Source organism: Rhinopithecus roxellana, chromosome 20 (assembly GCF_007565055.1).
Source record: "Rhinopithecus roxellana isolate Shanxi Qingling chromosome 20, ASM756505v1, whole genome shotgun sequence".
Taxonomy (NCBI): Eukaryota; Metazoa; Chordata; class Mammalia; order Primates; family Cercopithecidae; genus Rhinopithecus; species Rhinopithecus roxellana.
In genome coordinates, this window is record NC_044568.1 from 20,931,534 (window position 1) to 20,946,725 (window position 15,192).

Genomic DNA, 15,192 nt, shown 5'->3' on the forward strand with positions numbered 1-15,192 from the left:
GTTTTTTTTTTTTTTTTTTTTTTTTTTTTGAGGCAGAGTCTTCCTTTTGTTGCCCAGGCTGGAGTGCAGTGGCGCGATCTCGGCTCACCACAACCTCCGCCTCCCGGGTTCAAGCGATTCTCCTGCCTCAGCCTCCCGAGTAGCTGGGATAACAGGCATGCACCACTATGCCCGGCTAATTTTGTATTTTCAGTAGAGATGGGGTTTCTCCATGATGGTCAGGCTGGTCTCGAACCCCCGACCTCAGGTGATCCGCCCACCTCAGCCTCCCAAAGTGGTGGGATTACAGGCTGAGCCACCACATCTGGCTTTTGTTTTATTTGTAACTCCCACCTGGTGTTGGTTTTTTCTCTGTCATTATTAGCAGGAGTCAGCCTGGATGGTTGTCAGAGCAGCTCCTGGGCTGCTTCATGCTGCATCTCAGCTCCTCATCCCTGGCCCTGACTGAAGGGAAGACAAAGGTCCTGGTCCCCAGATCTGTTTGCAGTGAAGACAGGGGTCCCTGACTCCCCTGGTCATAACAACAAAGTAATTGATAAGTAAATGTTTAAACTCTGGCCATGCACAGTGGCTCACGCCTGTAATCCTAGCACTCTGGGAGGCCGAATCACTTGTGGTCAGGAGTTGGAGACCAGCCTGGCCAACATGGTGAATTGAAACCCCATCTCTACTAAAAATACAAAAATTAGCCCAGCATGGTGTTGTGCGCCTGTAGTCCCAGCTACTCAGGAGGGTGAGGTAGGAGAATCACTTGAACCTGGGAGGTGGAGGTTGCAGTGACCTGAGATTGCACCACTGCATTCCAGCCTGGGTAACAGAGTGAGACTCCATCCATCCATCCATCCATCCATCCATCCATCCATCCATCCGTCAATCAATGTATGTATGTGTGTATGTTTTACCTGTAGCCACTACACTACAGCCTGGGCAAAATAGTGAGACCCCCCCACCTCTAAAAAAAAAAAGATAACTCAATAGTGACTACATGTTGAAATGATAATAATTGGTTATATTGAGTTAAATAAAATATAACCATGAATTTGACCTGTTTAATTGTTCCCTTTTTGATGTGGCTGCTAGGAAATGTCGATGCTGTTTGTGGCCCACATTGTGTTTCCATCGGGGCAGCCCTGGCCTAGATCCGGGATCAGCAGCTCCCTGGGCTCTGCGGGAGCTCTGCAGTGACTCACTCTTGTCATTCCTGTTTCTTTCTCCAAAGAACTAAAATGCATCTCCTCGCTGGGTGTGTTCGTTCGGGGACCCACTCTGGGCACTCCTCACTGGAGCCTACTGGATTTAGGATGTGGTTTCCCAGATCCTCCCACTAAGGTGGACCCGCAGGCCTCCTGAGAGGAGACGCAGGCCTTCCGGGAGCCTGGGATTCAGAAGTGGAGGCAGGGGACATGCTGTCAAGGCAGGAGCCTGCACGGCTCCACTGGAAAGAGGTTTGCTGAGTAGCAGCTACCTCGTCTCAACGGCTGTCTCCACCTTGTCTGCTTCTCGAGCTTTACTTTGAGTACTGTCAGTGCTTCCAGTTAGAGAAGGATTTGGGGTAATAGCATCCGTGTTACTGACAAGAAGGGACGAGGCCTCCGGGTGAGTAGGGCTTATCAAAAGGCACGTGATGGGGGGCAGTACTTTGGTTCTGTTTTTTACTTTGTTCCTGTATCATGACTGCTGAGTGAGCTCTGATGGCCACCAACCTCACTGGGCCCCGGTTTCCCTCTCTGCCACAGGGCAGGGTCCTGACCTTCAAGGTCACTGTCAGGCTCTCACGCCTGCACAGGGCATAACACAGTCAGTGTGAGCTGCAGTGGTCCGTGTGGAGACCCAGCCACCCCGTCCTGTCTCCTGTGTTGTGCCCCTGCCACATTCTCACTGCGAAGGAAGCTTTTTGATCTAGGCTTCAATTTTTGGTCCCAGCTGACCATAAGCTCGAGTTCCTTCGTGGAGTCACACCACCTCTCCGCACTTGTTTTCTCTGTTGAGAAAGTGGAGACGACAGTGGTGCCTCTCTCATGGGCCTGCTGTAGGATGCAGTGAGGTGATGCCCAGCATGACTTGGCATAGTACACAGCATGTGGAAAGCTCAGAATGCAGGTATCGCCAGTGGCAGCCCTTGGCCCATGTGCAGTTCTGTGGTTGTGTGGATTAGCCCCTGGTGGTCTTTTCTTTCAAAGGCTTGCGGAGACCCAAGCTGAAGGACCTGGGATTTTGCTTGGGATGTGCTGGGTGTTGGTAATTGTGAAAAGTGGAGCTGTGGTGGGGTGGGAGTAGGGGACAGAGAGGAGGGTGCTGTCAGCAGGTGAGGATGTGAGGACAGGGGAGGGGGGAGGTGTCCAGGAGCCCTTCACTGGGCCCTGGCCAAGGCTAGCCAGTGGAGAAGGGACAGTGTTCACCCCTTCCCCCATGTCTTGCACGATCCCCTCCTGGCCTCGAGCTGAGTTGAACACACAGGCAGCACAGGGAAGTATATGGGGTGGACTGGCCTCTGGCACTGTCTGGACCCTAACACCAGTGGTGATCTTGTTTCCATGGAAACGTGGCACTGTGTCCAGACAACTGAATTCTGCCTCACCTTGTTCATAAACTAGGGATTGTCTGATGTTGGTTTGTGTGGTTAGGCTTCTCGAGCTTATTAGAATAGACAATGCAGATTATTATTTTGTAAAGGGTGACATTGACTAAAAGAGAATAATGTCTTCATTGGTGAACAAGGGTGTTGACTGAATGTGGAGAAATCAGTGAAATCTCCACAGTGACGGATGTACTCTGGAGATGGGGCTGAGGCTAGGTGTGCACCTCCCTTGCCAGCCGTCAGCAACCTGCCCATGTCTGTCTCATTAGGACTTGTTGATCTTAAATTTCTGCAAATGTTTCTTGTTACAGAGTACGGTGTTTGTGAAAACTTGCGGAAGTTGGAGATCACAGGCGTGTCTTGTCGGGACGTCTACGCGAAGCGTGAGTGAATCTATTTGTTATCATCCATGATTAACTTCCTACCAGAAGCAGACAGTGCACATCAATGATAAATAATAAAAGTGATTTAGTCCATACTTTTGTTTTCTCAGAAACCATCTTACAGTCACATTTTGAATACAGCACTGGTAGTAACAGCGCTAAAATTGAGGGAGGGGACACTCTGTTCTCCGTTCTCCCATTCTGGATACTAGTGTCTTTTATGAGGCATAGAGGCCCTTTAGAGCTGAGAAATGTAGGCAGCCACCAGAGCGATTTGGGTGCTCCTGGAGCTGCCTGTTTCTCTGGTTTCTGGGCCTCCAGCCTTCAGGATGGGACTGCCTATGGTGATTGGGAAATGCAGCTGTGGTGCCTTCCATCCAAGCACCCAGGTACGGAGAGGTGGCCCCCCTTCTGAAGTTCTCCTTCCCTTCGGTGTTCTGTGGGCAGGCTGAGCCTCCCAGCCCTGTTTCATGTTTCTCTGGCTCCCCTGCTTTCCGGAGTCACCTGTGACATTCACCGAGCAGGCAGAGGCTCCTCGGCCCCAGGCTGTCTTCCCACAGGTGTTTCTTCAGTGCCAGGGGCTTTCCCATTTCTTGCTCATTGGATGAAACTCTTGGCTTTTTTTGATGGTCAGAGGCTTTCTATGCGTGTCTCATACCACAAGTTTTCATCTTCTGACTGTTCTTTGAGCTTCTTTTCTTTTTTCTTTTTCATTTCTTCAAGGCAGATGCTCTTTGAGTTTCTTAAGCCACTTGGGCCATATCATCTCAAAGACAGTCATCTCATATGCTCGCCGGCCAGGACACCTGCCCTCCCACCTACTGAGCCCCGGTGAGCTGTGGCCCGGGGCCTGCCTAGCGTGTGCTGGCCGCGGGAAGAGCGTGATTGAATGTGGAAAGGATTCCCAAGGTTGCTGCCACCATGAGTTTCTGGTGGCATCACTTATGGAAGGAAAACGTGTCACAGTGTTCTCTCCAGCAGGTTTCTCAGAGCCGCCTCCCTGTGTCCTGGGTGGCTGCGTAAACATGAGGGGATTGTATCACACTGGTGAGGGGCGGGCATTGGGTCGTATGCACGCTGTTTGCACAGTCCTGTAAAGGGAGCCATCCTTAGCCCTTTCCCTGCTGTGTCTGTTCAGGTATAAACCCTCGCGTGAAGTCGGGACGTTTTGTGAAAATTCTCCCTGATTATGAGCACATGGCGTACAGAGACGTTTACACCTGCCGTATGTACCTCCTGCGAGCTTTGGCTTTTGTGGCAGCCAGCACGGCCAAGAACTGCATGGGGAGGGCCCCCTTATTCACACATGGGACAGCTTTGGTCCTGGAGCAAGCAGACCTCTTGGCTTTTTGTCATCCTTTCACGTTCACTTGCCACAGCGTGGCTCTGGTTTGGCTGTGACAGAGATCACATCTGTGGGTTGGACCCAGGCCACATTTGGGTCACCTTTCTGCAGTGGTTTCTGGGTAGTACCAGTCGAGATCACTTTAATGCACGTTTTCACATTTATCATTTATTGAGGAGCTACTGCGAAAATTCGTGCCGAAGCAGAGAGGAATGAACGGTAGAAGCTTTAAAACTTTTATTCTAAAGTGAAATATGAATAGTTGACTTCTGAGTTTTATTAGTCACATTTTAATAGCCTATGTGAATTAAAAATCACATATGCATATACTCTCAACAGACAAGTACAGGTAGCAACAGTGGACTCCTTTTTTTTTTTTTCTTTTTTTGGAGACGGTCTCATTATCACCCAAGCTGGAGTGCAGTGTCACAATCTCAGCTTGCTGCAACCTCTGCCTCCTGGGTTCGAGTAATACTACCACCTCAGCCTCCCAGGTAGTAAGGATTACAGGCGTGCACCACCACACCCAGCAATTTTTTTTGTATTTTTAGTAGAGACGGGGTTTCATTATGTTGGCCAGGCTGGTCTTGAACTCCTGACCTCAAGTGATCTGCCCACCTCGGCCTCCCAGAGTTCTGTGATTACATGCCTGGCCAACAGTTGACTCTTTAGAACTTGATTCTTTTTGGCCAGGCGTGGTGGCTCATGCCTGTAATCCCAGCACTTTGGGAGGCTGAGGCAGGTGGATCACCTGAGGTCAGGAGTTCGACACCAGCCTGGCCAACATGGTGAAGCTCATCTCTACTAAAAAGTACAAAAATTAGCCAGGTGTGGTGGCAGGTGCCTGTAATTCCAACTACCCAGGAGGCTGAGGCGGGGGAATCACTTGAACCTGGGGGGTGGAGGTTGCAGTGAGCCGAGATCACGCCACTGCACTTCAGCCTGGGTGACGAGCGAGACTCTTGTCTCAAAAAAAAAAAAAAAAAAGAACTGAATGCTTTTGATGGAGCTCTGGAAACTTTTCTAAGCCACAGTCATAGGAATTTAATGTTGTCTCCACTTTTGTTTGGAGACAGGGTCTTTCTTGTTGCCCAGGCTGGAGTGCAGTGGCACAATCACAGCTCATTGTATGCTTGAACTCCTGGGCTGAAGCGAGCCTCCTGCCTCAGCCTCCCTAGTAGCTGGGACTGGAGGCGTGTGCCACCATGCCTGGTTAGTTTTTCAGCTTTTTGTAGAGACGGGGGCCTCACTGTGTTGCCCAGGTTGGTCTTGTACTCCTGGGCTCGCTCAGTCCTTCCGCCCTGGCCTCTCAAAGTGTCGAGATTGCAGGTGGAGCCATCACACCTGGCCTGTTTCCGCTTTTTATTAGCTCAGAGTGGTTGAGTGGTGATGGAGACAGTGAATTTCAGCTGTCCAGGAAGAGACTGAAAACACCTGCCTGCACTAAAAGCCGTGTTGCAGATTCTTGAGGCTCGTGGAGCCCCTACTATTGCTCTCCATCCACCAGGTTGCCCATGAGTCTGCATGGCCTGTTGGGAGCAGACCTACATCTTAAGTTTCATAAATGCCCAATTTCCGGAAACACCTACTGAAAGCAGAAAGAATAAGAGTCGTTCCCAGAATTTCTCTGAACGTCCTGCCAGATCTCAGCAGACTGCTGCAGTTGGGGAGCCTGGTCCCACTTTACCGAGAGGACCTTCCTGAAGTTGGCACGCAGGTGCCTGGATTTGGTTAGCACGCTTCAGGGTGGTGTCTGAACGCTTTACATGCCTGCTAACAACACTGCCTTGTTGAGGTGAACTGTTCAGCTGAGTGGAGTTCAGAGCCAAAGGACCTCTCAGCAGTCTGTGGACAGGGAACACGGCGCTGGAAGGGTCCAAGGTGGAAAAGGAGGGGTGGGCATCGTTTGAAGACATTTGTGCTGTTCTAGACTGACCAGTCCTTCCTCTGAGCAGTCAGCGAGCAGAGCCCTGGGAGGGGACGGTCAACTTGTGAGCATTGACAAGAACAGTCTCTCCTCGGTGCCGACATGAATGTGCTGGCTTTTCCCTTTCCTGTCCTGTCTCCCCTCCCCTCCCCTCCCCTCTGTTTCCTGACAGAGTCTCAATCTGTCACTCAGGCTGAAGTGCAGTGGTGTGATCTCGGCTCACTGCAACCTCTGCCTCCTGGATTCAAGCAGTTCTCGTGCCTCAGCCTCCTGAGTAGTGGATTACAGGCGCCCACCCCCACACCCATCTATTTTTTGTATTTTTAGTAGACACAGGGTTTCGCCATGTTGGCCAGGCTGGTTTTGAACTCCTGACCTCAGGTGATTGGGCAAGGGCTCTTCAATACAAGGGGACAAGCACTGAGAGGCTCCTCATGTTGCATGTCTGTCTCACAGTTTCTCTGGAATGTACACTGTGGACTCAGGATGGAATTCTGACCAGCCTCTGGGGAGGCTGCACAGCCAGGGCCTAGCAAGTCTCCAGAGTTGCACTGGGGGCAGGGGACATTCCTTTTGTCCCCGAGGCAGGTGGAGGGAAGCTTCATGCAGCTTATGAGGAAAAGATCTCCTCCCCATGTTGCTGGGCCGGCCTCTCGAGCATCCAGGCTGGGCAGCCTCATATTGTGATGTGGCACCAGTTGCTTCAAGTGGCCGGCTTTATCATAGGCGGGTTTTGATTGACGTACTGTTGTTCTGCTGAAGTTTGAGTGTAGTTATAAAAACACAAAGTCATTGTAGAAAACTTGAAAAATTTGGAAAATAACAATGAAAAGCAGCAGTTCAACATGGGTTGCATTTCTCTTCGGACATACTTAAATGGTGACTGGTCTCTTAGCTCCATGACCTACTAGAATATCAGGGAGAAAAAGTTCTTATGTGTGAAAAAAGAATGCCAGTTTCAGCAGCCTCAGCCTGACGCCTGTGATGTGTCCGTGTTTTCAGTATTCAGGTGCTCTCAGCGTGTCTTAATGGAGAGCAGCTCAGCATTTGTTCTCACAGCAGCACACCTTTTGGAATAGTCTGCCCTGATGGGCTTCTGAGTATTTTGGGGTCACGCGTGGCTTGTGTTTCCATCATGCATGTGGGCCATTAACTGTTCGTGTTGAGGTCCTCTGGACTTTGTGCGGTGGGCCCAACATCTTATTTTATTTTATGGTAGAGATGGGGGTGTCGCTTTATTGCCCAGGCTGGTCCCAAACTCCTGGCTTCAAGCAGTCTTTCTTCTTTGGTCTCCCAAAGTGTTGGGATTACAGGCGTGAGCCACCACGCCTGGCCGAGCTGACATCCCTCAGTGTAGGACTGTCCTGGAACAAACCCATGCGGTAGAAGCTGGGATCCTAATGTTGAGTAGTAGATTTTTTTATTTTTATTTTTTTTGAGATGGAGTCTCTGTCACCCAGGCTGGAGTGCAGTGGCGCGATCTCTGCTCATTGCAACTTCCGCCTTCCGGGTTCAAGCGACTCTCCTGCCTCAGTCTCCCGAGTAGCTGGGATTACAGGTATGTGTCACCACGCCTGGCTACTTTTTGTATTTTTAGTAGAGATGGGGTTTTGCCAGTTTGGACAGGCTGGTCTCAAACTCCTGACCTCAGGTGATCCATCCACCTCGGCCACCCAAAGTGCTGGAATTACAGGCGTGAGCCAGCGTGGCTGGTTTGTGGAGTAGTTTTGTGACCTCAGAGTCACTACTTTTGGGGTATCTTTTCTCTTTCTTTTTCCTTGGGCGCATGAGGTTGCCTGGTGCTCTGGATAATGAGCATTTGTAAGGTGTTGGGAGTGTTAAGCCTGTTGTCCTGACAGCAGTTCTGATACATCTCCTTCTCTGCACATTGGTGAAGCCAGTCAAAGTGCATTTTTGGGTTTTTTCGGAGACAGGATCTTGCTCTGTTGCCCAGGCTGGAGTACAGTGGCACAGTCATGGCTCACTGCAGCCTTCATCTCCCTGGGCTCAGATGATCGACCCCAGCTCCTAGTTAGCTGGAATTACAGGTGCGTGCCACCACGCCTGGCTAATTTTTCCATTTTTTTTGTAGAGACGAGGTCTCCCTGTGTTGCCCAGGCCAGTCTGGTACTCCTGGTGTCAAGTGATTATCCCGCTTCAGCTTCCCAAAGTGTTGAGATTACAAGTGTGAGCAGTGGATCGGGCCCTTTCTGCGCCAGCATTCCTTTACCCTAACGTGCTCATGACTGCATAACATCCTGATTACTTCTGCAGAGGGCCACATTCTGAGGTTCCAGGGCACATGAATTTTGGGGGAGACCACTCAGCCCAGCCTCCACGGTAACGGAGACTCTGTGGGTAAAGGTATGGGTCCTGAGGCGAGGGGGGCGTCTTGAACCACCTAGGCAGGCCTTGTGTCATCACAGGGTCTTTGTACAAGGGGCGCCCTGGGTGGGAGTAGGAGTGAGAGGCAGGAGAGGCTGCATGTGGCTCTGAAGGTGGAGGAGGGCCCAGGAGCCGAGCAGGACAAGGCCGGGAGTGGACCCCCGCAGCCTGCAGGAGGCAGCAGCCCTGGCCACGCCTCAGCTGATGGAAAGATAGCTCACGTTCATCCGTTTTCTTCCGTAGAGTCCCCTGAGCAACACAGGCCAACACCTTTAGTTAGGGGCATCCACCCACAAAATCTCCATCCCCGCCAGTCCCCTGGCGTGGAGTCCACCTGTGGCATGTGGGCCGAGGTTCAGGGACTCTGAGTCAGGACGGGTGTGCGCCAGAACCCAGGCTCTCCCAGATGTGCTGGCACCTGGGCCGGTGCTGGAAGGAGAAAGTGTAACCCCACCTTTCACGATCCATTCCCATTTGGCTTCATTTTCAATTCATTTTGGGAGCGTTTATGCCGGGGCTCCCAGGGCAGATAGATGCCTACTTTCAGTGCCTGCAATTAGAGGAATGCGTTCACCTCCAAAGATTATTCTGACGTTTTCCAGGCTCTACTGTGAGGCCAGATCTGTGCTCCCAGAGTGGGGTCCTGGACAGCAGCCTCCATGTATTCTGGGAACTTGTTGGACGCAGCTTCCCTGGCCTCCTCCCATGCCTGTTGTGTCTGGACCGCCGGGCTGGGCCTGAACAGGCCCTCTGAGATTCGGGTGATACTCAAGTTTGTGGACTTCTGGCCTGGATTATTTTCTCTCTTTTTAGCCTTTACTCAGATATTAACAATTTTTTTTGGTTACGTTACTTTCTTTTTAATAAGGGTTAAAATCTTAAAGGTCTCAGCATTTGGTAATCTTCTACCAGATGTTAAAATGACTTTTAATAAGACGTGGTGGTGTCTTTATTCACATTTTCATCTTTTAAATCATCTATTTAATTTTGGGTACTGAAAAAACTAACGTTCAAAGCAGAAATAAGGTTGTTGGTTTTCCTATGTAATTGTTTAGCCTCCTAGATTGTCAGAGAAGCATTTCTTTCTTTATAACTGACAGGTGATAATTGTATGTATTACGTCTTAATAGGGCCGTGTGTTGTGTTGACATCTGTGTATGTTGTGGAATGATTACCTTGCACTGGGCTTCTCAGCCTGGCCACACATCACAGTCACCTGGGAGCTTCTCAGAAACCCTGACAGGCCCACCACCCCACCCCCCATCCCCCTGCGGATTCACTTGGCTGCCGTGGAGCCCGGCGCTGACGTTTTCCCGTGTCCCTAGTGATTCTGACGTGCAGTCAGGGTGGAGAGCCACTGTACAGACAAAGGAAGATCCTCTCTCCCTGTGAAACTGATATATATATATATATATGTATTTTTTGTTGTTGTTGTTGAGACAGAAACTCGCTCTGTCATCCAGGCTGGAGTGTGGAGTGCAGTGGTGTGATCTTGACTCACTACAACCTCCGCCTCCTGGGTTCAAGCGATTCTCCTGCCCACGCCTTCCAAGTAGCTGGGATTATAGGCGTACACCACGACACCTGGCTAATTTTTGTATTTTTAGTAGAGATGGGGTTTTGCCATGTTGGCCAGGCTAGTCTTTAAACTCCTGACCTCAGGTGATCCACCCGCCTCGGCCTCCTAAAGTGCTGGGATTACAGCGTGGGCCACCGCGCCTGGCCCTGTCCCTTACTATTTCATATGGGAAGATAATGTGGCAGCTGCCCAAAAGTGAGCCCTCGAAGTGGCCTGGGCTTGCGGGAAGGCGTGACCATCTGCTGCCCTTAACTGAGACACTCAGGAGCCTTGTGGGGCACTGAAGTGCAGGGAGCATTGTTCCTGGCTCCTTTTTTCCCCCCTCCCCGAGCCCACTTTAGGGAGGACTGGGTCCTTTGAATTTAGAAAGATCTGCATCTAGATGACATGTTTATAATAAAAATGGTGAGGCATTAGGGTATAGCAGTCACGCTCATGCTCCTATGTGTCCAGCTGTGCTCTTGACGATTCGAACGGGAGCTTAATTCCTATTTAAATCCATGGGTTCATCTCTTGAATGAATACATTTGCTTGTGCGATAGCTGTGCTTCGTAAGGACTCTTTTTAAACTGTGTGTTCTCAGACACAGGCTTTGCGATTCCACGAGAAGTCTGTGTCCCCTCTGGGTCTGCGCGCTGGCAGCCCATCTGGCCACGCTGTTTCTCTGACTCACCTTGGGATGGTTTCGGTGTCTGTTGTAGACTAAAGGAGTCGGCATCTGGTCAGCAGAGGCCGTTGCTTCCAAAGTACAGCGAAGGTGTCACCGCTTTGACCAACATGCAGAGCTTAAAGATTCAGGGAAGATGTCCCTTTAGAACTGGCATCTCGGGACGCTGCTGGGTTTTTATTTCAGAAATGCTGCTTTTCAGCACAACAGGGAACTCCCACTTTGGGATTGCCAGGCGTCTGAGGCAGGCTCGTTGGGCAGTGTTCTTAGCAGTTAAAGCGGGAGCTGAGGGGAGGGGGAGAGGAGGAGAGAGCACCATGCTGAAGAGTGTTTTTTTCCCCAGTATTTCATGATGAAATTTTGAAAACAAAAGTTGGACGAGTTGTCCAGTGAACTCCCATTTCATTATCACCCAGCTGCCCAGCTGTCCATCCCTGCAGACATCCGTGGACTTACTTTCTGATGCATTTCACACTTGCAGGCATCAGTACATTTTACCCCTAAATGCTTCAGTGTGCATTTCATTGTCAAGGTCAATGTGACCGTAAAGTGACAAGACCGGCTTGACTGTATCCTGTAAATGGGCTCCGAGGATTGTTCTGAAAGGGATGTCTGTGTGTGGGGTGGCTGGCAGCGGCCTGCACAGAGCCCAGGCTCATTTAGGAACTTCCTAAACGATGGTCTGGGCTGAACCCTGGGAGCTGTTGGTGGAGTCCAGCATCCTCTCCAAAGGCTCGAGAGGTTTCTTATTCCCTGTACCCTAGATCCAGGTGGCGACCTCCTTGCTGCTGTCCTGGCTTTCTTGCCCTCCCTGCTCCATCTTCCTCCCTGTGGTCTGGAGTGGTCTTGCCACTCCAGTGCTCAGAAACCCCTGTGGCCCCCACTGCCTGCAGAGCCCTGAGACCCTGCCCATTCGCTCAGTCCCACATGCTCACGCAAGCAGACACAGGTGCAGGATAGCAAACGTGAACCATGTTCATCAGCATGTTGACTGCACATGTGGTCTCTGAGCGATGGGATTACTGGTGAGCTTTAGGTTTCCTTTTTCCAGATTGTCTTCGGTGACTGTGTATGTGTTGCTTTTGAAATAAGGGGGACTTTTTCTTTTTTTTTTGAGATAGGGTCTTGCTCTGTTGCCCAGGCTGGAGTGCAGTGGCACAATCATAGCTCACTACAGCCTCTGCCTCCTGGGCTCAAGTGATCTTCCCACCTCAACCTCCTGGGTAGCTGGGACCACAGCGCATGCCACCACACTGGGCTAATGGAAATTTATTTTTAAAAAATAGCTGACACGGTTGATTTTTTTTTTTTTTCCCGAGATGGAGTCTTGCTCCGTTGCCCAGGCTGGAGTGCAGTGGCGTGGTCTCGGCTCACTGTAGCCTCTGCCTCCCGGCTGAAGCGATTCTCCTGCCTCAGCCTCCCAGTAGCTGGGATTATAGTCACCTGCCACTACGCCTGGCTAATTTTTTGTACTTTTAGTAGAGACAGGGTTTCACCATGTTGGCCAGGCTGGTCTCAAACTCCTGGTGATCTGCCTGCCTTGGCCTCTCAGAGTGCTGGGATTATAGGCGTGAGCCACCGTGCCCAGCCTCCAGCTGAAATTTTAATCTGCAGGCCCATGACATTTTGTCCTCTGTCCCAACCTGCTCCATAATCCCTGACTTCCACGCTTGGGTCAGCTGCCACTGGGGCTTCCTGGGGATTATATTTTATTTTATTCATATCTCATTCTGTTCGTTCGTTTTCATTGCACTCGTCTATTAAAATTTGGAGTATCACTGGCTGCTCTCACCTCTTCATATGGACTTTGGAATCATTTTGTTAAATTATTTTTTAAAACCTGTGGATTTGAGTTGGAATGACATTATTGATGATTAGCTGGGTGTGGATTTGTGTTGGGATGACATTATTGATGATTAGCTGGGTAAGGATTTGAGTTGGGATGACATTATTGATGATTAACTGGGTGTGGATTTGAGTTGGGGTGACATTGATGATTAGCTGAGTGTGGATTTAGGTTGGGATGACATTACTGATGATTAGCTGGGGGAGTTTTTGTCTTCACAGTGTTTTCTCCCCATGTACGAATGTTTCCTGTCTCTGCCTTTACTGAAGTCTTGTAAAGCTGTGAGTGGACTTACGTGCCTCCTGCTGCTGAGGCCTGGTCTGCTGCTCCTCCCACTGAGTGAGCGATGCTTCTGCTGGGTTGCTGTGTACTCCCTCATTACCCGCCTTGCTGAGAGCTCAGTCGTTCTGTGGGACCCAGGGTTTGCGGGAGCTTTCCAGGTACACAGGTGCCAGGCGTGCTCCTCCACCCTGCGCTGGTCTTGCCTGCTGCTCTCTTGGGTGTCCCGGGTAAATGCAAGCCCCCCGCTCATAGGCATCCCTCATATGATGGCTCCCAGCACTTTCTGTCCCACCGTTAGGGGCCCTGGGACCTGTTCTTCCAGTGACCCAGATGGGTGAGGCTATAACAGCCCTGGCCGGCTGCCTCTGCCCTTTGGTGACCGTGATGGGGAGGTGTCAGCAAAGCACCCTTTGTGTTGACTCCTCCTCCTGCCAGGTCTGTACTCTACCCGGTCACCCCGTCTCCCTCGGACCATCCCCCAGATCAGCTGCTATCCCCAGGCCCTACCATCAGGGGACCCAGGCCTGGTCAGGGAAAGTCGCTGGGTGCCACATTCTCCCCCATCGTCCCGCTCACTGCTTCTTTATGGGTAAGGCTTCCTGAATGACGGGAACTAACGGTAGTGGTGAAGGCGAGGCGGGTTCATCAGGCATTTAGCAGCCAAGGGGTGGGCTCATGAATGCAGATACAGTGCGGGGGCAGGAGAGGAGCTGGGCTGGGCTGACCTGGGAGGCTGAGGCTGATGGAGAGCGGGCAGGTAGGGTGGAGAGGCAGGAAGGCTGGTGGCAGTCACATTGCTGAGGGCCTAGAGCCTGGCCAGGGAGCTGTGGAGAGAGGCAGTGGATGGGCTGGGGGTTCAGGCCTGCCTGGAGGGGAGGCAGCTGGCGCAGTGGCCCATACCCCATGGGGTGAAGGCCAGGGCAGGGTCCAGGGGCGGCTTTGAGGGTGACCTGGAGCTGCTCAGGAAGTGAGATGGCTCAGCCTGACCTGCCCATTGACTGGCAAGGAACAGGACGGAGAAGTTGCGTTCTGGGCCTTCGGTGAGTGTGACATTTTCATTGTTGACGTAGCTTTGAAGATCTGATTGCTTAGGACATGCCTTGTAGCGCTACCAGCGTCTTAGCATTTGGCAGGTGTAGTCCAGTTCTGTTTGCACTTCCTCAGTCTTATTCCTAGAAGGGAGAGTTCCCAGCCTTGCTTGATTTCCTCCCACTGATGGGAGGCTCATCACTTTATGGGAGGCTCATTTGACTTAGGCCTTCTGAAGGTAGTTTCATTCTGATAGATTTTTTTTTGTTTTTCTGAGACTGAGTCTCACTCTGTCACCCAGGCTGGAGTGTAGTGGTACAATCTCAGCCCACTGCAAGCTCTGCCTCCCAGGTTCACGTGATTCTCCTGCCTCAGCCTCCCAAGTAGCTGGGACTACAGGCGCCGCCACCTCGCCCGGCTAATTTTTTGTATTTTTAGTAGAGACGGGGTTTCACCATGTTAGCCAGGATGGTCTCGATCTCCTGACCTCGTGATCTGCCCTGCCTCAGCCTCCCAAAGTGCTGGGATTACAGGCGTGAGCCAGTGCGCCCGGCCTTATTCTGATAGATCTTTAGAGGCTTGGTGTGCATGTGTTTGGAGGGCTCTCTTGCAAGCCTTTGGGAGTCCTCTTGGTTCCTTCCTCCCACTCGGGGTTCCTGGGCTCCCTGTGGCGCGATGGGTCTAACACAGAGACTTGCTCTTTCTTTCCCCCTGTAGTGCTTCACCGATACAGACACATTTTGGGATTGTGGCAGCCAGATATCGGGCCATACGGAGGACTGCTGAACGTGGTGGTAAGTCCCGGAGCCTCGCGACGGGGTCTGTGCATGGGCAGGAGTGGTGCCTCACATGGAGGAATTTGAGGGCCCCTTCTACCTGGGGACAAGCTGCCCAGATGTGCGTTCGAGGTAATTACCAAAAACTTATTGCTCCGTCCCTTTTCAGGAGCCAATTTTATTTCCCAAATGGGCAAAGGTTCACTTAGAGCAACACTTTGGCCTCGTGGCCTGTCCTCGGACTCTCGGGTCGGGGGGGGGGTGGCTTGCGAGGGCCTTTGCTTCCTGGATGCCAAGGCCCAGCGCGCACATGTTGGCAGGGTCTGGAGCTCGCCCTCAGCCAGGTCCGTCCTTTCTTGGTCTTTGCCCCACATGTTCCAGCCATGTTGCACTCT

The 15,192-nt window shown here is 51.4% G+C and overlaps 1 protein-coding gene across 6 annotated transcripts in view; it reads left to right on the forward strand.

The window, feature by feature from the left end:
- FBXO31 (F-box protein 31) overlaps nt 1-15,192 on the forward strand; it is a 54,225-nt gene that overhangs the window by 19,087 nt on the left and 19,946 nt on the right. For 3 of the 6 annotated variants that reach the window (XM_030924836.1, XM_030924837.1, XM_030924839.1), the window contains exons 2-4: nt 2,890-2,961; nt 4,100-4,186; nt 14,739-14,815. In XM_030924836.1, the coding sequence (XP_030780696.1) occupies nt 2,890-2,961; nt 4,100-4,186; nt 14,739-14,815 (236 nt within the window). The remainder of the gene's footprint in view (nt 1-2,889; nt 2,962-4,099; nt 4,187-14,738; nt 14,816-15,192) is intronic. The other 3 variants (XM_010355593.2, XM_030924840.1, XM_030924838.1) reach the window with 2 other exon arrangements.